The sequence below is a fragment of the Malaclemys terrapin genome, chromosome 17, assembly GCF_027887155.1.
Source record: "Malaclemys terrapin pileata isolate rMalTer1 chromosome 17, rMalTer1.hap1, whole genome shotgun sequence".
Taxonomy (NCBI): domain Eukaryota; kingdom Metazoa; phylum Chordata; order Testudines; family Emydidae; genus Malaclemys; species Malaclemys terrapin.
Genome location: NC_071521.1, coordinates 23,078,313 through 23,101,795, shown reverse-complemented (window position 1 = coordinate 23,101,795; position 23,483 = coordinate 23,078,313). Strand labels below are relative to the sequence as shown.

Sequence of the window (23,483 nt, the reverse complement as noted above, 5' to 3'; positions counted from 1 at the left end):
GCCGTGTTAGTCTGTATCCGCAAAAAGAACAGGAGTACTTGTGGCACCTTAGAGACTAACACATTTATTAAAGCATAAGCTTTCGTGGGCTACAGCCCACTTCTTCGGATGCATAGAATGGAACATAGAATATAATTATGCTGGTTTCAATTATTTTGGTAATTTATTTAAACTAGAATACAATGGCTGGAGAATGGGAGTGGGCAGCATTGGAGGAAATCCCCAAACCCCCTCTGTCTAATAGTAATGTCGCTAGGTTTGACCCTTTATTTCTAGTTATTAGTCAACAAATATATGCAGCTGTATGCTCAGTGTTACATCATAGGCAACTGAAGAGCAAGTGAAGGCTGGGGAATCAAACTCACAATTTATATTGGCTACTGAGCATCTCCAGCACATGGAGATAGGAATTTTTTTAAGTCCATAAATTTAGATCAGTTCTAATCACTGAAGCATTATATGCATTTATAAGGCCATACTGTCCTTTACAGCACTCTGGCAATGTAAAGGAGCCATACAACTTTAACACCTGTTTTGTACTCCTGGGGGAATTCACTAAGAAAAACGGGAACAATTCACTAAGCAGGCAGGCTAGAACTAGATAAATTCATGGAGGATAGGTCCATCAATACCTATTAGCCAGGATGGGCAGGGATGGTGTCCCTAGCCTCTGTTTGCCAGAAGCTGGGAATGTGGGGACAGGAGATGGATTACTTGATGATTCCCTGTTCTGTTCATTCCCCCTGGGGCACCTGGCATTGGCCACTGTCAGAAGACAGGATACTGGGCTAGATGGACCTTTGGTCTGACCCAGTATGGCTGTTCTTATGTTCTTATGTACACTCTGCTCAGCCTGAGGGGACAGAGCCTGTCCCATGCCTACCGCCTTAGAAATACCCCAAAGCCCTGCCCCTCCACGCAGAGCATGCTGCAGTAGTGAGCAAGAGGGACAGAGTATCTCTCTCTCACACACCACGACTGCCAGTCCCCCACACCCACCGGTCATTTACCTCTCTACCGGCTGCTCCAGGCGCCCAACTGACCAGCCTGCGCTGCCGGGGAGGGGCATGTGATCACTCTTGTGGCTTCTCTTTGCTTCATTTTTCTGCAGAGAAGCAAAGAAATCTGCGGGAGACATGAATTCTGTGCATGCACAGTGATGCAGAATTCCCCAGGAGTACTCTCTGTGCTTATCTAAGATGGCTAAAGAGGGCTGGGAGGTTGTCCCCTGTTTGGGATGCTCTGTGATTAGAGCTCTGCCCTTAGCTGTGTGGGAGAGGCCTGCCAGTCTCCAGTGGTGCGCAGCATTGGTATGGAATCTCAGGGCCAGCCTCTAGCAGTAATTATGCTTTGCGGCATATCCAGAATGGTGATGGAGGTGGTTGTTGTTACGCTCGTTTACAGCATACCCATCACCATGGCTTCTGGGTGCAGAGACCTGAGACCTAACAGCCGCTGCGGTGGTTTTGTGTGATTGAGGCAGCTGCTGGTGGAAGCTCTCGTCTCATTATTTATTATCTGCATGTCATCTGGAATGAAACCTTTCATTTCTTTAATGGCTTTGTAAGTAGAGAGGGATTCCATCGTGCCCAGCATGCTGCGCTCTCACTCCGAGAAGAGCATTTCTCTGTAGACTGTTGCTCTCCAGGGGCCTGATATTCTTGAGATGGTTTATGAATAAATATTGATTTTCTCCAGTAATGTAGGAGTTTTCGTAATAGCATCAAGTGTGTTCTGGATATTGAAATTCTTTTAGCTGCGTATCAGTTGCTTTATTTGTTTTTAACAGAGTGGAGATTTCAAACTTCAATGAATACTGCAGTGTAACAGAACAGCTACGATTAGCCATTGCTCTAATTACTCACAAAAAGATCACTCTGCATAGTTTTAAAGGTCTCCTGACTATAATGATGATTTACAGTCAAACAGCAAACTGCCATTGACTGTCAGATACAGGTGGTGGTGGAGGTAAGCGTCTGGGCTGTAAGCTCTTGGGACACAGAGTGCATCTTCCTAGGTGTTTGTACCTGCCTGGCACAAAGGGGTCTGGGAGTGCAGACTGCAGCGTCCCTGGCAATGCTCGTTCTGTGCTGGAATGCGTGGGGAAGGATGGGCAGACTTTGCAGAGCGTTGGCATTGTCCTTTTTTAAAATAAAGTATGTTCATGTTAAAATCACTTCAGTGAACACATTCCTGCTACACCATGCAGGATGTCCCTGCTTGACCAGGCATTCAAACGGGAGCACCACTGCCTGAGTCCTGCACTAGGCATTGCACTGGAGGGCCTGCTGGCCCGCGGCACTGATCACTAGTCAGGCCCCATCCTGCCATCGGCTCTGCATCGGTGGATCCCTGAGCCCATGCAGAGCCCCGGTAGGCAGAAGGCCTCACATGGTGCATTCAGTTGCTGCATCAAGGCCTTATACAAACAGGATCAACTTGTGTCCTGGCTCCTGGGGTAAATCTCAAGGACCCCATGAACTCCAAAGGAGTTCCCTTGGATTTACACCAGCCTCATAGGTCAGTGTTTGGCCCCATATGGCACCAGGAAGAGGCAAGTTTGACAGTTAATTTTAATATAATTGTATTTCCCAGCTATTGAGTTAACTCTCCTAGAGCCTAGTTCAGGCCCGGTTTTTAAACCACAGATGAACACATATGCTCGTATAATTAGTCACTGCCCTTTTCTCTCTGAGGCAGTTGAACAAAAAATTTGTTGGATAAGTTTTACTACCAAACACAAATTTGGGTTGGCTGCTACTTAATTGGCAGCTTAAGGTATCGAGAGCTAGCCCCACAGCTGGTGAAAATCAGCCTAGCTCCATAGTCTCCCTGGACATATGCCATCTTACCCCAGCTGAGGATCTGGCCTCCAGAGTATCCCATATGCTTCACAAGATGAAGTGTTCTTAATCTAATGCCCTGATGAGAGTGGTATTGTTACATTCCATTATACTGACGCCTGTGAGGAGCAGAGATTGACGAGTTCTGTCTCCTCCCCAAGCCCAGGGGATTTACATAATCTCCTGTGAAGGGAGACTGAAAAGAGGGAGATTGTTTACTGTAGAGGAGATGGATGAGAGGGGACATGGTAAACGCATGTAAAATAATGAACAGCCTAGAGAAGGCAGATTGTGGAAAATTCACAACCAATAAAAGGAAATACATTTTCACACAATGTATAATTAGACTGTGGAACTCACAGCCACCAGATACTGTTGAGGCAAAGAACTTTGTGAAATTCAAAAAGGGGTTGGATGTTTATGTGGATAACAAGAATAGCCAGAGAGATAACAGTAGTGCTACCAAATGTTTTGGAATGGATGCTTAAACCTCATACTTCAGGGCTTAAGTTAGTTTCAAACTATTTGAGATCAGGATGAGACCTAATGTGGGAGCAGACTGGCCACCTCCAGTATGGAGGGTTCTTACACCTTCCTCTGCAGCAGCTGGTGCTGGTCGTTGCCAGAGACTGGGCTAGATGGACCCTGGGCTTGATCCGGCCTGGCCATTCCTGTGCGCACATACAGGGCCAGCTTTAGGGAAAATCATGCCCTGGACGAACTTCTATTTTGGCACCCCTGGCTCCCGTGGGCACAGCACCCCCCCATTGCCCCTGGCCCCCGTGGGTGCCTCCTCATTGCCACTGGACCCTGCGGGCTCCCCATCTCCCCTTCACCCCAATCCTTGCACCCCCTCCTGCACCCCAATCCCTCCACTGTGCCCCCTCCTATGCCCCTAACTCCTGCCCTCTCTTGCACCCTAAGCCCTGCACTGTGCCCCCTTTGCCCCTAATCCCTGCACCCCTGACCCTTGCACCCTCTCTGCCCCCCTAGCGCCTGCACCCCCATCATGCACCCCCCTCCTGCACTCACGTGGGGAAACTGACCTGGATGCATGTAGCAGCTGGCATTGCTGCTCGCTCCCGCACTCCAATGCTGCTCCTCTATGCCCCCCAGGGCGCCGTAAAGGGGGAGGAAGGAGCGTGGTCGGGGCTCCCTGCATCCAAGTCACCTTCCCTACCTGGGCTGCATAAGGGGAGGGCAGGAGAACAGCAGCTCCTGATGCCTCACGGCCCAGCCCAGCCCAGGTGGGGAAAGTGACCTGGATGCATCATGGAGCGCTTGATGTTGCTTCTCGCTCCCTTCCTTACAGCCCCCTAGCGGGGCACAGAGGAACGTTGGCACCCCCACATGGCACTCCCTTGCCAGCCGGTGTGGCAGTGTGCACATCTGCGCTGCCGCCCAGCACTCCCTTGACTATGGCGCCCTGGGCAGTCGCCCAAGTGGCTCACCCCTAAGGCCGGCACTATGCACATCTCCCTCACAAGAGGGCGGAGAGTCTGCCAGTGGGCAGTGATGCATCCTGTGTGACACAGACCAAGAGCATGGTAGATAGATTTACTCAATGCAAACTCTCCACGCTGCCAGTTATTGCTGGCATCTTTCTGGGATCAGCCTCGCCCGGGGATGGTGAGCCTCAGGCACGGGTCGAGGGCAGGCAAGATCTGCCTGTATGTGCTGCCGCTCCCCGGGAGAGACCCAGCACGGGGAGGTGGGGACAGGGCAGCCGCTGCCAGAGGGCTTCTAATTTAGTTCCACTCTCTGGGCCATTTCTGAAAGTCTGCGGAGTCAGTGTGATCCAAGGTTGCTGAGGCTGCTGGGGGTGGAAATGCAGGAGCTCGGGGGCGGGGACTGGAATGCGCCTAGCAGGCCTGGAGGGGATGGGTGCATACTGGAGGAAGGCGATCAGCTGGCTGCCTCAGAGGTGTCTCTGGGAAAGGCGGAGAGTGGACTTCCTCCTGTAGGGAGCGGCTCAGCCTTCCTGGGCGAGGAGGGGCAGCTTGCCCTGGACTAGAGCCCAGGGTGGGAGGAGAGGCCAGGCACAGAGAGAATGTCTCCTCCATTGTGTCAGCAAACCAGCACTGTTCCCATTGACACCCACAGCAGGGAAGCCAGGCCCAGCGACTCGCAGCCTGCCTGGAGGAGAAATGAGCTCTCCTCGCCTTCTCCACTAGCTGGCATGTGTAGGGTTGTCACTCCCAGTCGAAAAGGGACCCTGGTGGGTGCAATTGGCACTGCCGATCGGGCCATTAAAAGTCCGGTTGGCGGCACAGGGGGGCCCGGGGCTAAGGCAGGTTCCCTGCGTGCCGTAGCTCCACGCGGTTCCAGGAAGCGGCCACCAGGTCCCTGCAGCCCCTAGACTCATGGGCGGCCAGGGAGGCTCCGCGCACTGCCCCTGCCCCAAGGGCCGACTCTGCAGTTCCCATTGGTCGCGGTTCCCAACCAATAGGAGCTGCGGGGGCAGCGCCTGCGAGTGTGAGGGCAGCACACAGAGCCTCCCTGGCCGCCCATGCGCCTAGGGGCTGCACTGCAGGGACCTGGCGGCCACTTCCTGGGAGATGTGGTAAGCGCCACCGGGACCCTGCACCCTCTCCTGCACTCCAACCCCCGCCCCATCCCAGAGTCCCCTCCCGCACCCACACTCCCTCCTGGAGCCTGCACCCCAAACCCTCATCCCTGGCCCCACCCCAGAGCCCACACCCCCACCCAGAGCCCACACCCCCTACCACACTCCAAACCCCTCACTCCAGCCCAGAGCCCGCTTCTTCACCCCAAACCCCTCACCACCTTCCTGCACCCCAACCTGCTGCCCCAGCCTGGTGAGAGTGAGTGAGAGTGGGGGAGAGCGAGCGATGGAGGGATGGAGCGAGCGGGGCGGGGTCTTGGTGAAGGGGTGGGGCCTCGGCGAAGGGGTGGGGCAGGGGGTGTTCGGTTTTGTGCGATTAGAAAGTTGGCAGCCCTAGGCATGTGGCTTGGCAGCAGCTCTCACTAGGAACAGGTCTCTTGGCTAGGGACGGGGACACCAGCAGCTGCTGGCACGTCTGGGGAGGAAGAGCCAATGGATGAAGTCTCCTGGCCCAGATTTCAAGGTCACAAAATTGGGTCCAGAGGGGCTGTGGCTGCTGCCCTAAGAGGTGCCCCATATGGCAGGGAGGGTATGTGCTGTGCTGGCATGGAGGGACCTTAGGAGGGCTGTGAGTACCCAGCCTAGCAGCTGGTACTCTGTATTCCCTTGGCAGTCGGGGACTGGAGACTGTGCTGTGTGAAGGAGGGAAGGAGGGAGGTCATGTTGCGGGTACTTGGAGGGGAAGGGCAGGAGGGTGTGAGGACAGTGGTATTTCAGGCAGGTGATACCCATTATGCCCTGTCTGATTGGCAGCCGTAGCTTAGGGAACTGCTGCCAGGGCTGTGTGAATTTTGCATTCTCTGTCCATGGGAGGGATGGAGTGTTTGCACAGTGGGCCTGGCTCTTGGCTTGCCGGAAAGGTGTTTGCACAGGGCCTGTGGCCTGCAGACAGGTTTGGTGTTTGTCTGGACAGCCCCAGGGCTGGGGAATTCCCATGCTCATTAGAGACACCTGGCCGGTTTGTGGAAGCAGGAGGAGCTGTGCACACAGGTGAAACAAACCCTTCAGAATGGCTCCCCCTAGTCCGGGGCTCCCAGGACTGCCTGCCGTCCAGCGAGACATCCTGGAATCCAAGGCCCTCAAGAACTCGCCCGCAGGGGCACTGCTCATGGTCTTCCATGGCAGCTGCATTCATCAGGGCGGCAGGGGCTGAATGATGCCGGGTGAGACTAGCTAGCCAAGGGGGGCTCCCAGTGCTTAATTTGTAATAAAAGAGGTGCCGGGGCTCAAGCAATTGTTTTACATTTATAACTGACGTGGCAAGCCCAGAGGTGCCGGGCTCTGCCCTGGCACAAATTAAGCACTGGGGCTCCCTCCCCCCAGTGACCAGGGGCCAGCCCTCCAGAATGAATGGGGACCCTGTCTCACTACATTATCCTCGCTCCAGGAACACGTCACACCCTGCATGCTTACAGGGGGCTGTGGGGAGGAAAGGGGCAGAGAAAAATCTCTCCTCCCAAGGGCTTTCCTGGATGTCACAGGAGGGGCAGATCCTCTCAGCCCAGCACAGGCAGCAGCAGAGCAAACTGCTCACACCTCCCCCAGGCACAGCAACACCGTGGCCTGTCTGCAGAGTCCAGCCAGGGAGCCCAGCAAGTGCCAGCTGGTGGCAGTCCTGGTCCAGTTCCTGCCCCCACACAGCCCCCAGAAGATGCTGCCTTTTGCTCACCCCAGCGCTGGTTTGCATTTGAACAGCACCTGGAAATGGCTGACAGTGAAATCACTTTGCATTCAGAGTCCAGTTCCTGCCATCAGCACAGGGGCCCTGAGTGCAGGTCTATGGGCGCGTTGGAGCAAGGGTCGTCGCTGTCACTAGCTATTCCTTTGCTGAGCATAATGCCTTTGCCCAGCAGTCTAGATAACAGGAAAAAGAAGCCGCCTCTGCCCAGACCAACTTACTGTTCACATCACGTGCAAACAGTGTGGTCCCAGCAGGCCGGACAGCCGGGCAGGAACAAACCTGCAGGCTGTGGCCCTCGTCCGGTTGTGCTCAGGGCTTGTCGGGTTACTACGGGAACACCAGCCCCAGCCCCACAATCTAGAGCTGGGAAACTACCTTGGTCTCAGTGCGGGGCTGAATGCCTCAGTGCTTTGTGGCCTTGGGGAAGCCTGTTCCTTGTCTTGAACAACTGGTAAAATTGGATTCAAACTCTAGGAGCCTCTCAGAGTGCCGGAGGTGAGCAGAACTGAGGTGTGCTGATGGCCGTGCACGTGGGGGACTCCTGTTCTGGGATTGTGTTCCCAGGTGCCCTTCAGGGCAGTGCCCCGGCTACATCCCTCTGTCTTTGGTCCCAGATCTCAGACCCCTGGCTGGGCCCCACTGGTATGTGGGGGAAGCTGCTCTGGCACTTCCACTCCATGCCAGTTTTGCTGCTCTGGGGCAGGTAGTCTCAGGAACAGGAGGGAGCGCGACCTTTGCTTAGTGAAGACAGAGCTGGTTGAGATCGCTACTGTGAGCTCAGCGGAGAGGCACTCCCTCCCCTGGCTGTAATTCCTGTTCTTCATTCCTGGAGCTGCGGCCGCGGCCAGCCACAGAGAGCGATCATCGCTCCGGGCCTGTGCCAGAGGGAACAGAGAGAGCAGGGTGCGTCGCCCCCCAGGCTTCACATTTCCCACTGCCCACAGGCTCCCTGCCAGAGCAGAGAAGTGGGGTGATCTGGGCTAGTGACCTTTCCTCTCTGTCCTGGCTTGGGCCCAGGTTGATCTGGCTGATCCAAGCCCATCCACAGAGCCCAGCTTTATCTAGAGCAGGAGTAATGCATCTGTGGCGGTGCGAGTGGGGTGAGGGGAGGGAGGCGGGACAGGCTCTCTGTGCTTGCTTCCCCTTTGCAGCAGCATCTCCAAGGAGCGTCCTTGTCCCTTTGTGTGGGGGGACCTCTGTAAACAGCCTTCTCAGCATGGCCTGGGGCAGAGGCAGTGGGGACAGGGTGCCAGCAGGGAGAGGGGAATGGCCCCACTGCAGACAGACTCTAAAGATTTCATTTCAAAAAGACTTGCCCACCTCGCGCAGTAGTTGTTATTTGTTATCACTGTTTGTTGTTTGTATAGCCCTGGTCATGCCCAGGAGCCCGTGTGCTGGGGGCTGCGTAACACAGAAAAAGAGCTGTGCTCTGCCCCAGGTAGCTCACCGTTTGTAAGGCAGTGGGGACAATATTGGGATGGGGCCCACCGGCCCCTGAGTATTACCAAGGCAGAGATGGGTGCCTGAGTCTGCAGCAGGGCCTGTGGCCCATTGCCCTAGCTCAGTGCAGGTCTCCAGCACACCCTCCCACCCCAGTGCCATTGGATACCACAACCTGACCCCTGCTCCCACTGCTTAGTGTATTCTGGGGCTTCATGCAGTCCGGCCCTCCTCCCCAGTCAGCAGGGAGTGAGGCTTTGATGCCCATGCGGAGTTAACTGGCCTCACTGCCCCAGAGAGGGCTGGGCCAGGCTGTGGGCAGGGCTCCTGAAAGTCTGAGATTTTGGCTGCTTATCCGAATGGTGCCTGTGTCCACCCTGGGTCCCCTGAGCCCAACAGGAATGGTCTGACTCCTGGTGGCCAGCCCTGCCCTGCGTGTCACAGCCTCACACAAGGGGGGAACCCACATTGGCCCACCCCAAGCACCTGTAATAACATGTTTTTCGAAAGCGCCGTGTAAACAGCCAGTTAGAACGCGGCTGGCAGCACTCCTGTCAGGCACTTTATCTGGTTGCAAATGTCCCTCTCCCACCATCTGCATCCTCCTTCCCCAGCACTGCGAGATTAAACCACGTTTTCTCTTTGCAAACACTGGCAGGGGAAGCAGCAGCTCCCCGAATGAAAACAATTGCAGGGCGGCTGGGTGCCTGAGCTCACAGGCCGGCTCTGTGCAGTGTGCTTGTCTGGGCTGCAGTTCAGTGCAGAGGGGAGGTGGGATCAGCTGGCTGCTGTGCACTCTGCCTGCCCCCTACATCTGAGGGTCCCAGACTGAGTCGGGGGCTTCTGGGGTTCCAGATCCCTCGCAGGCATCAGCTGGGTATGAGTTGGAAGCCCTGGGGGAAGCCCCCGGGGTACTGCCGCCTGAGGAAAGTAGAGCCAGGGTCCCTGATTAGGAAGGTTCTTAAAGCGGAGGACAGTATTGTGTTTGTCTGAGCAGACACTGCCTGTGCGCCTGCTGCTGTTCCACACTGGGATACCAGCTAGGTGGGCACTGGCTTGACCCAGTCTGGCAATGCGCATGGGCCTCAACACACAGGCAGGGAACCAGCTGAGGGGACAAGCACTGCATGTGAGAGCCATAGATTGGCTGATGGTTAACCCTTCATGTATCTGCCCTGTCTGTCTGGTGTGCAAACGGGCTGATTTTCAGAGGGAGGTGTTGGTGCTTGATTGATTTCACTGAACACACTCAAACCGATGAAAAAATATTTCCATCAATAATAACTAACATTTACAGACTGGCAAAGTGAGAAAAATGCTGCTTGAGAACTTACTAGAGTTTGATTTAAGAATATTTATTTGATGTATTTTGACATGTGATGTTGTCAATTTGTTCTTAGTTTTAACTTCTTGAATCTCAGCACCTACTGTCCTTTAAATAATTATTGTCTGGCCCCCATTTTCTGGCACCCCCATAATTTCCTGCAGCTGTGAAAATTTAAATCGATTAAATAATAAAAAGCTTAAAAATAAACATTGATATTGTCTGTCTAAATTATACAAAAAAAATTGAATTCTGCCAAGCCTAGCTATCTATCATCTAATTAGCAAGGGGCTGTAACGTGGGATTAGGTGAGTTCTGAATCATTCTCAGTAAAGTGGAGATGAAATGTACTTGGAATCTCTTTAAGCCTTGCTCCAGGGGAATTGCTGAAGCTCTGTATAGACTGTGGAAGATGCATTAGTTACAGTATCTGTGCAGTCACATGACTCCTCCTAGCTACACCTACACCTATTAGGCTCTATTGATTTCTTTGAAATCATTCACTTCTGCTGCTGCAGACCCCAGAGGGCAGGGCAGAGTCTCGCTCCATGCCGTGATTTTGGGACATCAGTGAATGCTGGCGCTTGTCTTCTTTCAGAAAGCTCCAAAGATTGTGTATCAACCTGGTATAATAAAGATCAGATTGATCTACCTGATTGGAATTTGGGCCTGCACACCGCAGGATGGCCGAGGCTGGGCGTGCTGGGCAAGGAAAGGGGCATTGTGTCACTCTCACTCTAGCTGATGTTCAGAACAGCACTTGTAGACTTTGGTGGCGGGGAAGGGCGGGGGTGGCATCATCAGGACAGGGCGCCTTTGGGCAGGATGGGAGGAAGCAGGCAAGGGAATCCTGGCATTCCCCCGCCAAAGAGGACTGGTCTGGTTTATGGAGTGTGTTGAAATGCCCCCTCCAACTCCCAACTCATGGACAATTTGGCCTTATTAAAAATACCCAGAAAGGGAGAGATTTTCCAAAGCACTGAAGGGACTTAGGCCCTCAGTGACTGTCACTGGAAACTGCGCACCCAACTCTCTTAGGCATGTTGGAAATCCCCCCTCCACCCAAAGAGAATTGGAACTGATAATGTCAACAAACATTACTCCCAATGCCCAGTCCAGCAGCGGGCAGAAAGGGCTCCAGGTTTCACAGCCTGAGTGAACTCTTGCAGCTTTTACTGCCCCTGTGATAGCTGAAGCCACAAATGATGTTTTTAAAGGTAACTTGCAAATGGGGCTGTGATGCTGGCAGATCAGGGGCTAGCTCACACCAGGGCCCCTGTCTCATCCGAACACAGACAAATACCTAGCTGGAGCCAGTCTGACTTGCCTGTGTGTTAGGATTCTTAAAGCAGGTATTAGAATGATAGGAATGTGTTTAGGGTTTAGACTTTATTGAATGCTTGTGAGTGGCTGCCGGCATTAATCTCACTTATAGCATTCGTACCCCATATAGTAAGGTAATATTTGAGCATTTGTGTGGTGAGCTTCTGTGATTGTGTAAATCACCAGACAGGAGAGAGACATTAACTAGTGTGAAATGCTGGTTTCTAACAGAAAGTCCTGCGCAACAGGGGAAGGTCCATCGACACCAGATGGACTATTGTGGGATATTAAAGAGGGTAACATACTTTGTTGTTTTGTAATTCCCCCTATGAAGACGAATCTTGCAAGTGGACTTCTCCCATCAGTTTGCAGCTCAGAGCACATGGGAGGAGGGGAATAAAAGCCGCTAACAAGAAGGAACTGATCTTCTCTATGCTGCTTGGACTCCGGGGAGACAGTTTGTAGGCACAAACAAGAGGTCTGCAGTGCTTAGCCTGGATTAGCCCTAAAGGTCATATAGAGCTTGCTTGTTTATAGAAGTTTTTCTTATCTTTTGAAACTTAACATTTAACCTTGTAAATAACTCTCTTGTTTCCTTTTCCTATTAATAAATCTGTGTATAGTTTATCGTAGGATTGGCTACAAGTGTTGTCATTGGTGTGAGATCTGCACTTTATAACTGGTTGATGAAATCGAAGTATAAAACTTTCAGGGTTTGTGCCCTGGTTCTTAACAGTCTGCCGTGATGCTGATACTCACACACTTGAGTCACTGTAGGCAGCTTGACAGGGGCTATTGGTTTCGTGCCATTATTTTATTTTGATGATGGATTAGAAGGCCTAAGGAGGCTTTGTTTTCAAAACCTCACTTGTTTTATATCAGGTCTGTGTTTTCTGGTGGTCCCCTTGGAGGAGGAGGAGAAAACTAGAATGGGGGCTTTTCTTAGTTGAAATAGAGGAGTGTTGCTCTTTAACTCAGTGAGCTTTTCTCCCAACAGTTTGTAGTGCATACGAATTAAATGAGTTTTAAAAAACAAACAAAAATGAGAGCATTTGAAATACTCGTGGGGGAATTTTTCTGCACTAAAAAATTAAAAATTCTGTGCACAATATTTAAACATTCTGCATATTTTATTTGTCAAAATAGTGCAATATAATCATGCTGGTTTCAATTATTTTGGTAATTTATTTAAACTATAATACAATGGATGGAGAATGGGAGTGGGGAGTATTGGAGGAAATCCCCAACCCCCCTCTTTCTAAGAGTAATGTCGCTAGGTTTTACTCTTTATTTCTAGTTATTTGTCAACAAATATATGCAGCCGTATGCTCAGTGTTACATCATAGGCAACTGAAGAGCAAGTGAAGGCTGGAGAATCAAACTCACAATTTATATTGGCTACTGAGCATCTCCAGAAAGGTCAGTAGCAAACAGTTCATGGAGCACATTGTGACAGGAAAATGTTTTAGTCCAAACATTTAGATCAGTTCTAATCACTGAAGCACCATAAGCATTTTTAGCCATACTGTCCTTTACAGCACTCTGGCAATGTAAAGAGCCTTACAACTTTAACATCTGTTTTATACTCCTGGGGGAATTCACTAAGTTCAATGGGAACAATTCACTAAGCAGGCAGGCTGCTACATTCTGCTCTGCCTGAGGGGACAGAGCCTGCCGCATGCCTGCCTCCTCAGAAATACCCCGAAGCCCTGCCCCTCCACACTGAGTGTGCCGCAATAGCTAGCAAGAGGGACAGAGTGTTTCTCTGTCTCACATGCATGACTGTCGAGCCCCCACCTTCAGCAGCAATTTACTTCTCTGCCAGCTGCTCTGGTCGCCTGAACCGAGTGTCCATGCTGCCGGGGAGGGGCGCGTGACTGCTCTTATGGCTTCCCCTTGCTTCCCCATCAGAAGTCATTTTTCTGTGGGGAAGCAAAGAAATCTGTGGGGAACATGAATTCTGCGTGCGTGCAGTGGTACAGAATTCCCCCAGGAGTATTTAAACAATCTGACTAAAAAGCATTTCCCCTCCCAGCTGCATACTGACTGTGATATCACAAACCTGCAAGTTCCCAAATTGCCCACAGAGCCTTCCAGTAAAACAGAATAGCTAAGACCTCACCTTTCTGATAGAAAAACCCATTAGGCAAAAAACACAGTCAGGCTTTTTTTATGCCTCATAAGGAATTTAAAAGGCCCATGACCAGCATTTTATTACTTGCAGGTCACTCTTAAAATCCTGTTTTGCAGAATTAACCACAGCGTGAAATCATCCAGCTGCAGGTCCTTCTAGGCCATATGTGAAGGGAGATCTGCCAGGCTCCAAGCAGACCCCACATAGCTGCTTAGCATGTAACTTTTGGGGCGAGAGGGTGGCAGTTCAGAGGCCGGAAGATGTTTTCCATTGTGGATATGCAGCAGGGTTTCACCAGCTCCTGGGGTGGGAGCTGACCCAGGGAACAAGCCAAGAGAGAGCAGAGCAGTTTGTTCCCATGCACATATTACAAAGTATGTGTGCTGGGATCACAGCAAATGGGAGAGGCTGAAATATGTGCTGGGATGGGGGTGCAGGCTCACTGGCACCTGGGGGTGTGCCAGGCAGATGCCCATGAAGATCCCTTGCGTAGGACGAGTTCCATCATTTCTTTTCCGCAGCACATGCTGTTCCTGGTGGCTCTTCCCCATGTGACCCAGGGACCTCTTGGTGCCCACTGGAGGAGGAACAGGGGTGCGTAAGGGTTACAGCAATCCCCTGGGTCTGATCTCTACATTATAACTTGTCAAGGGCATCATGTGAGGCCTCTGTTGTCAAACCGGTCACCATAGCCAGTGTGAGCGGAACGTATTGTAATACGTAAGGAGTTATGTATCTGTGCTCTCAAGGGCTGAGAGTTGGAGGTGGTCACCAGACGGTGATAAGTAAGTTTCTTTCAGGCAGAAAACACTTAACTGTCGGTCTGGCTATATGTTAAATTGAGTATTGTATACGTCACCATGGACGCCTATTTACAGTCTGAGCAAAATGCTGATCATGTGAGCAAGATGCTAATGAAGAGATTGCAGAGCCTCACCTCCAGGGGAGGTTCTCTCTCGGAAAACACAACCAGCGGGGGGTGCAAGTGAAGACAGTAAGGATAGGAAGTTGGAACTATGTCTGGAGTGCAGAAGTACACCTTCACCTAGGGGACAAGCTGCCAGCTGGTTGTCTGACGAACGGAGGCTCGCAGCCGGTCTGGTTGTTTAATGCTGGGTGAGGTGCTCTGGGGGAGCTAACCTTTCCGAGACAGGAGAATAGCTTGTTAGTTAAGTTCAGGCTCTAGAAAGCTCTTGTGATTTTAGTTTATCTGTAGCCATTTGTTTCCATTCATTCTACTTGCCACTTCTCTGTCCTGTGTCCTGTGACCTTGTGCGTGTTTTCACTGGCATGTCCCTAGGTGCTGTGAGTTGAGGGGGGCGGGATCCTGAGGAAGCTGGGGGCACTGTCCCTTTGGGACCAGCAGATCTGTGAATTCTGTGTCTCCAGCGGAGTAGGGGCCGGGCACTCCAGGGCCATGCTTGGAGGGTGGTGTGTGCCTCGTGGGCTGAGAGGCCGGGCTTGTGTTGCCCGTGGCTGATGTAGTCAGGAGCTGACCCCAGGCAGGCATAGACAAGGCTCCGCCATGCTAAGGATGGTTGGCAGCAAGGTGCCTCACAATCCCAGGTACTTCCAGGAAGTATCACGCCCCATCTCTCAGGCAGACTTTGCCCGATCACAGATGCAGCGTGCTGTGCGCATGGACCTGCTGCCCCTGCCCCTAAGCCAAGCTGCTGCAAACGGGAGGAGACGTTTCTGTGCCACCTGGGCCCCTTGTGCAGGTCTGATGGTACCTGCTTCCCCCTAGATTAGCCCTAGCCCTGCACCGCCTAGGCTTGGCTGCTTTCGTTGTGCAGGCTCTGGAGTCTCGTGCTGTTTGCACACAGCAAAGAGCAATTTCCATCCTCTGAATTAGCTCAACAGCCGCATTTCCATTGTGGGGTCACGTGATGCAATATTGCCGACGTTCTGACCAGCTCTCACCACACCGCTCCCACTTCTTGGGAACAAAATCCCCATTGCTCCACACTGCAGCCAGCCTTTCAAGCTACTTGACAGTGTGCCACTTCCGAACTGATTTTACCCTTTGTTTTGCTCTCTCCTGGCTCCTTAGTGCCTGAAGTGATGGGCACTTACTCAGAGCGAGCTCTCCACTTGCACTTACATTCATCCGAGATGGGGTTTGGGAAGCTTGTACTTTGCAAACAAAGCCAGGGCCCTGTGACACACTGCTAATGACCTCGCGCTCTGCCTGTGTTTCCTTTACGTCAGAAGTCGGAGTGCTTATTAAGTTTGGAGGCTTACTCCCAGGAGCAGAAGAAGAGGATCTGCTGGTGTCTGGCTGAGAACATCACGAAGCAGCAGCATCCAGCAGCAGCTCCTGCTGAGAACAAGGTAAGGGGCTGGCGGGCTGGGCAGCTGGGCACCCTCCTCCTGGCACCACGGGGCTGGGGCCTTCCCTGTCACCGGGGCTTTGCTCAGCCCACGCTCCGGCCAGGACCCACGCTCTCAAAAACCAACGTGAGCCAGGGCGGCTGCCAGCTCACATCAAGGGGCTGCTGGGGCTGCAGCTTCCGAGGCCACTGACCCAGCTGAGCCAGACTTTGGCAAACCGGCCCCATTCCCTGCTCCCTGGGTAGCGATGTGGAGAGCGGAGGCTGCACAGCTCCAGCACACGGACTTTCCCCAGAGATAATGCCTGGCTGCAGGGCAGGGATGATCACAGGGGGAAGCAGAGCCTGGCAATGCACACAAGGTTCAGGCTGTGAACTCTGGGCCCTATTGAAAGGCCAGAGCCACGGGGGCCCTGCATAGCGGCACTGCTGGGACCCGGCCGCTTTCCCCAGCAGGGTGGCCTCAGGCTGGCCCAGCGGCCTGGTGTCATGGCATGGAGAGGCTCTATTTATCCTACACATTGAGGTGGCAACACCAGCTCTCCTGCATTAAAGAGATTCAGTCAGCTTGTGAGCCGGGAAGGCTGGAGTGCTCTGTGCAGAGAAGGAGCAGAGTGTGGGAAGCCTCCCAAACCTGGGCTGCTAACGTGTCCAGTACCTGCCCTGGCGAGAGACCCCAGGTCTCCTTGGGCACTGCTGAACCTGCCAGCAAGGGGCCTGCTAGTGCCAGGGGCTTTCCATGCTGGGGCCCTGGCTTCCCTGGCTCACTCCCGTTTCAGTGGGAGCAGAGAGGGGTTGTCTGGTATTGCTACCGTCAGGGGCTCGCAGCCATTCTCAGCCCTGCTGAGGGCTGGAGCAGCTGGCCACAGTGGTAGTGCTTGTACAGAGGGGCTCAGTCTAAACCTCTAGAGATGCCGTGGTGGGGGGGAATACCTGGGTCCTGTCTAAACAAGCACGTCCCCGTGGCTCTGCTGGTGCAGCGACACCGCTCCTAGAGCAGCGCTGGGAGAACGGTTAAAGCCTTGCTCAGACACTGCCTGGCCGGCTCATGTTCGGCCTTGCTTGCCGCGCAGTCTGAGGCTCTCATTCGTGCTGCATTTGCAGACGCAAGGCGGGTGCTGAGGGACGGAAAGTCTCAGCCGCCTGCCTGACTCATGTGCAGAGAGAACGTGGCATTTACTTTGCAGCGTCCCAAACTGGGTCAGCACAAACTGACTCTGCAGGAGACAGGGCTTCTAGACGCGTCTCCCTCGGATTTCAAAGGAGCTGGAATAGCTTTGTGAGGCAACAACAAACAAGTCTGAGACCCCCGATTAGTAACTAACCCCCCAGGAAATGTAAATAACCTGGGGTCAGGTAATGCCCTCCCCCTCCTCCTCCGTCGGGTCACGAGGCTCCGTATCCAGCCAGCCCGCGGGGACTTGGCTGACTCCTACTCGGAACGAGACATGTTGTGTGTTTGTGGTATTGCAGTGTAGGCTATTACCAGGACAATGGATGAACCTGAGCAGTCCAGCTGAGGTCTCAGCTCCACTTCCTGATGTGCCAATGGGTTTGTGGGTGATTCGGGAGGCTCGGCCCGTTTTCAGTCCGTTTCCTCCTTCCATCTTCAAACGCCGGGTCCATGGCTGGGGCAGGTGAGCTGTGGGGCATCCCCTGATCCCGCACATTCCCTTCCAGCACCGTAGAGCTCAGCACAATGATAGGGTGTGCCTGGATAACCAGTGTTCCTAGGGAAGACTTTAGATCCTAGCTGTGCATAGTCTGGTGTTTGCATCCTTCCCAGGTGTCATTCATTCCTCAGACCAGGGGAAGAGTGAGGCTGAGTCTGTGCAGAAAGGACTGGAGCAGGCGCCGTTCCTGGGAGTGGGGTAGAGGAAATGATCTGAGAGACTACATGCCAACAGGAACCCTGGCAGGGCTCTTCCACTGAAGTGCCAGTGGGTTGCGTGATCTCCCCTCTGAGTCCTTTGCTCTGGCACTGAGGGCTTTGGCTGTGCAGGGTGATACACACAGCGAGGGGCTGTGCAAAAACTCACCTGACAGCACTCACACTCCCTGATTTTAGCCAAGGCGTAAGGCTTTGCTATGGTTTATGTGCTGAATCCGCAGGATCCTGTCAACAGTTCTAGAGCCAATGTTCAAAGCATTTCCATCGAAAAGCTCTGCCCAGTCTGGCTTGGCGCTAAGATTCATCAGGGGATCCTCTCGAGTCAGCGTTTGCAGTGAGTCCAAGTGCTGTTTTCATCAGGGGAGTGATGGTGGCGGCCTTGGTGCCCTGAGAATGAACCGATCTCAGAAACGAGGCTCTTCAGTGAGTCCAACCTCAGAGGAAGCTGCAAGGCCTCGGGTCTCTGTCCTGCACCTGGCAGGGCTGGCGCTCAGACTTGGACTGGCCTCTCGCCATCTCCCATGGCTTTGGAATGGTGGACTGAATGCCAAGTGAATTCCTCACCGAGCCCATTGGAATATGCACGTGCAGTCCCGGGGTCGGTGGGGATTGTCGTTGCCGCAGTGCTGGGCATTGTTCCCACTGGCTCCGAGGAGGCTGGGACATGATGAGAACGTTGCAGCTGAAGACACTATTGGTGCTAAATGAACCGAGGCACAGGAAGGGCAAGCGGCTTGTCCCGTGGCACCAGGGAATTGATTCAGAGACAGAGCAAGAGCCCACCGGCTGCCTTCTCCGCTGGGAAGACACCCTGGGCATGGGCATGGCAGGAGGAGGTGGCGCCACTGAGCTCTGATTCTGGGATCAGCCCTAGCACAAATGAGAGTAGCCTGGGGCTCTTCTAGTCTCCTCTTGACTGGCTTTAGCCGTGGGACCAAGGTGCTAGCCCAGAGTAACTGAAGTGCCACCCCTCTCTTGCCCTGACACACCCAAGCGGCAGTGGTGGCTAGAGGGACCAGCTGGGGAGATCCAGCAGCTTTCTGGCTCCTTTGTGCTGCTGGAACAAAGATGAGATTCTAACCTGTATCTGCCAGACCCCCACCTTACCCCTGCCCATCTTCATTCTGTGCAGACCCCGGTCGTCGGCAGGCGGGATCGAACCGGGGACCTCTGGAGCTTAGTGCATGAGCCTCTACCACATGAGCTAAAAGCCGACTGCCTGTTAGCTAAGGCTGTAGAGCAAACTTATTAATTGCTCCCTACGTGGTCTCGGTGCCACCACATGGGCCAGAACACCACGCCCAGGCACTCCCCTTCGGCATTAGCACTGACTCCTGGTGCTCCTGGCTCTTTGGTCCCAGTCCCTCCTTTATGGCTGGGGGGCATCTAATTTTCTGGCTGAAGAGCATCTGCTTCCAGATGTGTGTGGACTCTGGTATTTCACTGCATGCTAACTGCAGTGGGAATGTGCACTTCATGGGCTGTGCTGGTGGTGGGGTACAGCTGGGATCGGCTCCCGCTCCAGCCCCGGTCCCTCCCATAGGGAAGGTTTGGAGGGAGCAGCAGGGGTTCGTGAGGCAGAGTCCTCAGCTTTCCATCTTGCTGCCAGGACTCTTCTGCTTTTTATTCTACAGCTGGCAGCTGGGAGGGCCACTTGCAGCAGGGTTGTGGGTGTGGGAAGTGGGGTGGTTTGCAGTCCGCTGAGGCACAGCGGGGCAGCTACACAGCACAGCTGGGCTGCCCATGTGAGGCTGGCACACTTGGTGCAGGCCATGCTGCCCCCTCCTGCTTTTGGCTGCCTCCTGCAATGCAGCTGCCTATGTGGACCAGGGATGAGAACGTGGGCAGTTGGAAAGCTTGGCTCTTTACTGGTCACATGGGGTGTAAAAAGCCACCTCAAGGTCACCTCTATTGGCAGGACAGTGTCTCCTGAGGGTAGTTCTGACCTCAGGCTGTAGGACTGCAGATGCCAGCAATGTGGCTTGGGGATTAAGCTATGGCCAGTGCATATCAGCTCAGAGAATCCCGGGCCCACACTCCCTCCTGCACTGAGATACAAACTGTTGGGCATGGGACAGGTTGAATAGTCGTGGAGGGTCTTTGTTTCAGGAGAAGGGTGTTGAGTGACGCACTCCCTGGGTGACGTGAGAGCTTTGTAATGGTTGTCTGAACATGCTGTAGCAGTGGTCACACCAGTGCCAAAGACAGAGGTAAAATCACCTCCCTACTCTTACTCGAGAGTCCCCTCTTCATGCATCCAAGGAGAGCATTGCACTGGGAGTTCATGTTCAGCTGATTCTCCAGCATGACCCCCGACCCCTTCTCAGAGTCACTTCTTCCCAGGATAGAGTAAGTACAGCCTATATTGTCCCAGGTTAGTGTAAGGAGGTTTCCCATCCTGTCAGAATGGCCTACCTTTTGTTCCTAGACGTATAACTTAGTCTGGCCGTACTGAAAAGCATGATGCTTACTTGCGCTCAGCTCACCAAACGATCCAGATCGCTCTGTAGTGACCTGTCCTCTTCTTTATTTACCACTCCCCCAGTCTTTGTGTCCTCTGTAAACTTTATCAGTGGTTTTATTATTTTCTTCCGTGTCATTGATAAAAAATGTTAATAGCATAGAGCCAACCAATCCCTGTAGGACCTCACTAGAAACACACAGCTTGGAGATGATTCCCTGTTTACACTTCCATTTTGAGACCTATCAGTTAGCCAGTTTTAAATCCATTTAATGTGTGCCAAGTTGATTTTGTATCATTCTAGTTTCTTAATCAAAATATAGTGTGGTACCAAGTCAAATGCCTTACAGCAGTATAAGTATATTGCGTCAGCACTATTACCTTTATCCACCCAACTTGTAATCTGATAAAAAAAATGTCAGGTTAGTGTGATAGGATCTGATTTCCATAAACCCATGTGATTGTCATTAGTTTAATTCTTTATTAGTTAAGTCCCATATTAGCAGGCCTTTAACTACCCCGTTTATCCTGTTTAAACAGTGGCACAACATTAACTTTCTTCCAGTCTTCTAGAATTTCCCCAATGTTTCAACAGTTATTGAAAATCAACATTCATAGTCCAGCAAGCTCCTCAGCCAACTCTTTTAAAACTGCTGAATGCAAGTTATCCAGACTTGCTGATTTAAAAATGTCTAAATTTAGTAGCGACAAGGTGAGTGAGGCAATATCTTTTATTCCATCAACTTACGTTGGTGAGAGAAACAAGTTTCAAGCTTACACACAAAGCATTTCTTTCTCACCAACAGAAGTTCGTCCAGTATTACCTCACTCATCTTGTCTCTTTAATAGCCTGGGACCAACACAGCTACAACAACACTGCATAGAACTCTAATAGCTGCTGTTTAACATCCTCCTCGGTTACTGTTGGAATGGAAAGTGTTTTATACTTATCAGTGGCGTAGCCAGGGTTGCTGCCGAGGAGGAGCGGCAGAGAAAAAAGGCGCATGTCCTTCGGCGGCATTTCGGTGGCCCTGCACATGCGCCGAAATGCTGCCGAAAGACGGAGCGGTGCTGGAAAAGGTGCCACTTAGGGAATTCCAGGCTCGGGGGAGCAGGCGCTCCCCCAGCTCCCCCCTAGCTACACTACCGATACTTATGTAGTCATACGATATGAGTACATCATGTGGTCCCCCCCCCCCAAATGCAGAACAGAAATAGTTATTGAACACTTCTGCCTCTTCTGCATTTTTTATTGACAATTCTACCATTTCCATCTAGTAATGGACCAATACTGTTATTAGGATTTTTTCTGATCCTAGTATGCTTAAATAATTCCTTCTTATTGTTCTTAACTCTGCTGGCCATAGAGTTCTTCTTGTGTCCTTTTGATTCCCTTATCAGTTTTCTACAATTCTAGCATCTGATTTATATTCATTGCTATCAATTTCCCCTTCTTCCATTTGTTATCTATTTATTATTATTATTATTAATTATTTATTTATAGTTGCTTCACTTCCCCTCTAAGCCAGGTTCTTTCTCAGTTGTGGCTTTTGGGGCATCTAGTAAAGTGTTCTTAAGTGAGTCCCAATTATCATTCACATTTTTCCGTTTAAATACATCCTCCCAGCTGATTTGGCTTTTAATTGTTTTCAGCTTTGTGAAAAACTGACCCTATATTATACTTGGTGCTTTCAAAGGGGAAAGACAATAACAGAAAATGTGGAAATGGCAGAAGTGCTAAATGACTTTTTTTGTTTCAGTTTTCACCAAAAAGGTTAATAGAGATTGGACATCTAACAGTGAACACCAGTAAAAATGAGGTAGGATCTGAGGCTAAAATAGGGAAAGAGCAAGTTAAAAAAATAGATAAGTTAGATGTCTTCAAATCAGCAAGGCCTGATAAATGCATCCTAGAATACTCAAGGAGCTGACTGAGGAGATATATGAGCCATTAGCAATTATCTTCAGAAACTCATGGACAACAGGAGAGATTCCAGAGGACTGGAAGAGGGCAAATATAATGCTAATCTATGAAAAGGTGAATAAGGACAACCCAGGGAATTACAGACCAGTCAGCTAAATTTCAGTGCCCAGAAAGATAAGGGAGGAAATTATCAAGCAATCAATTTGCAAGCACCTAGAAGGTAATAAGCATGGATTTGTCAAGAACATATCATGTCAAAGCAACCTAACTACTGTCTTTGACAGGGTAACAATAACAAGCCTTGTGGAAGGGGGGGAAGCAGTAGATGTGGCATATATTGCCTTTAGTAAGGCTTTTGATACTGGCTCGCATAACCTTCTCATAAACAAACTAGGGAAATACAACCTAGATGGAACTACTTAAGGTGGGTGCATAACTGGTTGGAAAACGGTTCCCAGAGAGTAGTTATCAGTGGTTCACAGTAAAGCTGGAAGGGTTTGGACTGTATTGTGTTTGCAGATAACGAATGCGATCAAGTCAAGATAAGCAATTGCTAATTTTTAGGTCCGTCAAAACAAGGTTGCCAGCAGCAGCACAGAAGTAAGAGTAACAGTACCACAACCCCCCTCCCATCCTAGAATCACCTTGCAGCCCCTGCCCCCAACTCCTTTTTGGGTCAGGACTCCTACAATTACAACACCCTGACATTTCAGAGTTACACAGCTGAACTCGTGAAATTTACAATATTTGAAATCATGTGACTGTGAAATTGACCCAAATGGGCTGTGAATTTGGCAGGGCCCTACTCACGCCCAGCGGCAGCAGATTGGGACTGCTCAGCTAGCACCACAGTGTCCCTTAGAGGACCAGGAGACTCAACTGCAGCCCAGACCCTCCTGCTCGTCCAGGGCCCAGCTCCGTGTGTGCCCTTGGGGGCATGAAGCGGGGCCGCGGGCTGTGACGGGACAGGCCCCAATCCCACTGGCAGAAAGGCCGGAGTGTTGAAGTGCTCAGGCTGCACCAGTTCGGCACACCTGCAGAACATGCTGCACCTGGAGCAGGGGAGCTCACCACAGGAAGGGGGAAGTTTGCCCAGGAGGAGAGGCTGCTGGGGACTGCCAGTGAGCTCCACTAGGGTAGTGGCTGGCCTCCCTTCCCCCTCCCCCCCCTCTTTTTGGGGGGGGCAGATGGATATTGCAAGCCTGATATGGGCGAGAGGCCCTGTAAGGCTGCTCCCAGCAGGGGCGGCTCCAGGCACCAGCGCAGCAAGCGCGTGCCTGGGGTGGGAAGCCGCGGGGGGCGGCCTGCCGGTCGCTCTGAGGGCGGCAGGCAGGTGGCTTTCGGCGGCAAGCCTGCGGGAGGTCCGCCGGTCCCGCGGCATCCGCGGCAATTTGGTGGTGGGGACACGGATGGTGTGGCACCGGCGGACCTCCTGCAGGCATGCCGCCGAAAGCTGCCTGCCTGCCGTGCTTAGGGTGGCAAAAAACATAGAGCCGTCCCTGG

General features: G+C 52.2%; 1 protein-coding gene across 5 annotated transcripts in view; it reads left to right on the top strand.

Moving 5' to 3' along the window:
* RGS3 (regulator of G protein signaling 3) overlaps window positions 1–23,483 on the top strand; it is a 220,711-nt gene that overhangs the window by 148,945 nt on the left and 48,283 nt on the right. For all 5 annotated transcript variants that reach the window (XM_054007250.1, XM_054007252.1, XM_054007249.1 and 2 more), the window contains one exon: window positions 15,583–15,705. In XM_054007250.1, the coding sequence (XP_053863225.1) occupies window positions 15,583–15,705 (123 nt within the window). The remainder of the gene's footprint in view (window positions 1–15,582; window positions 15,706–23,483) is intronic.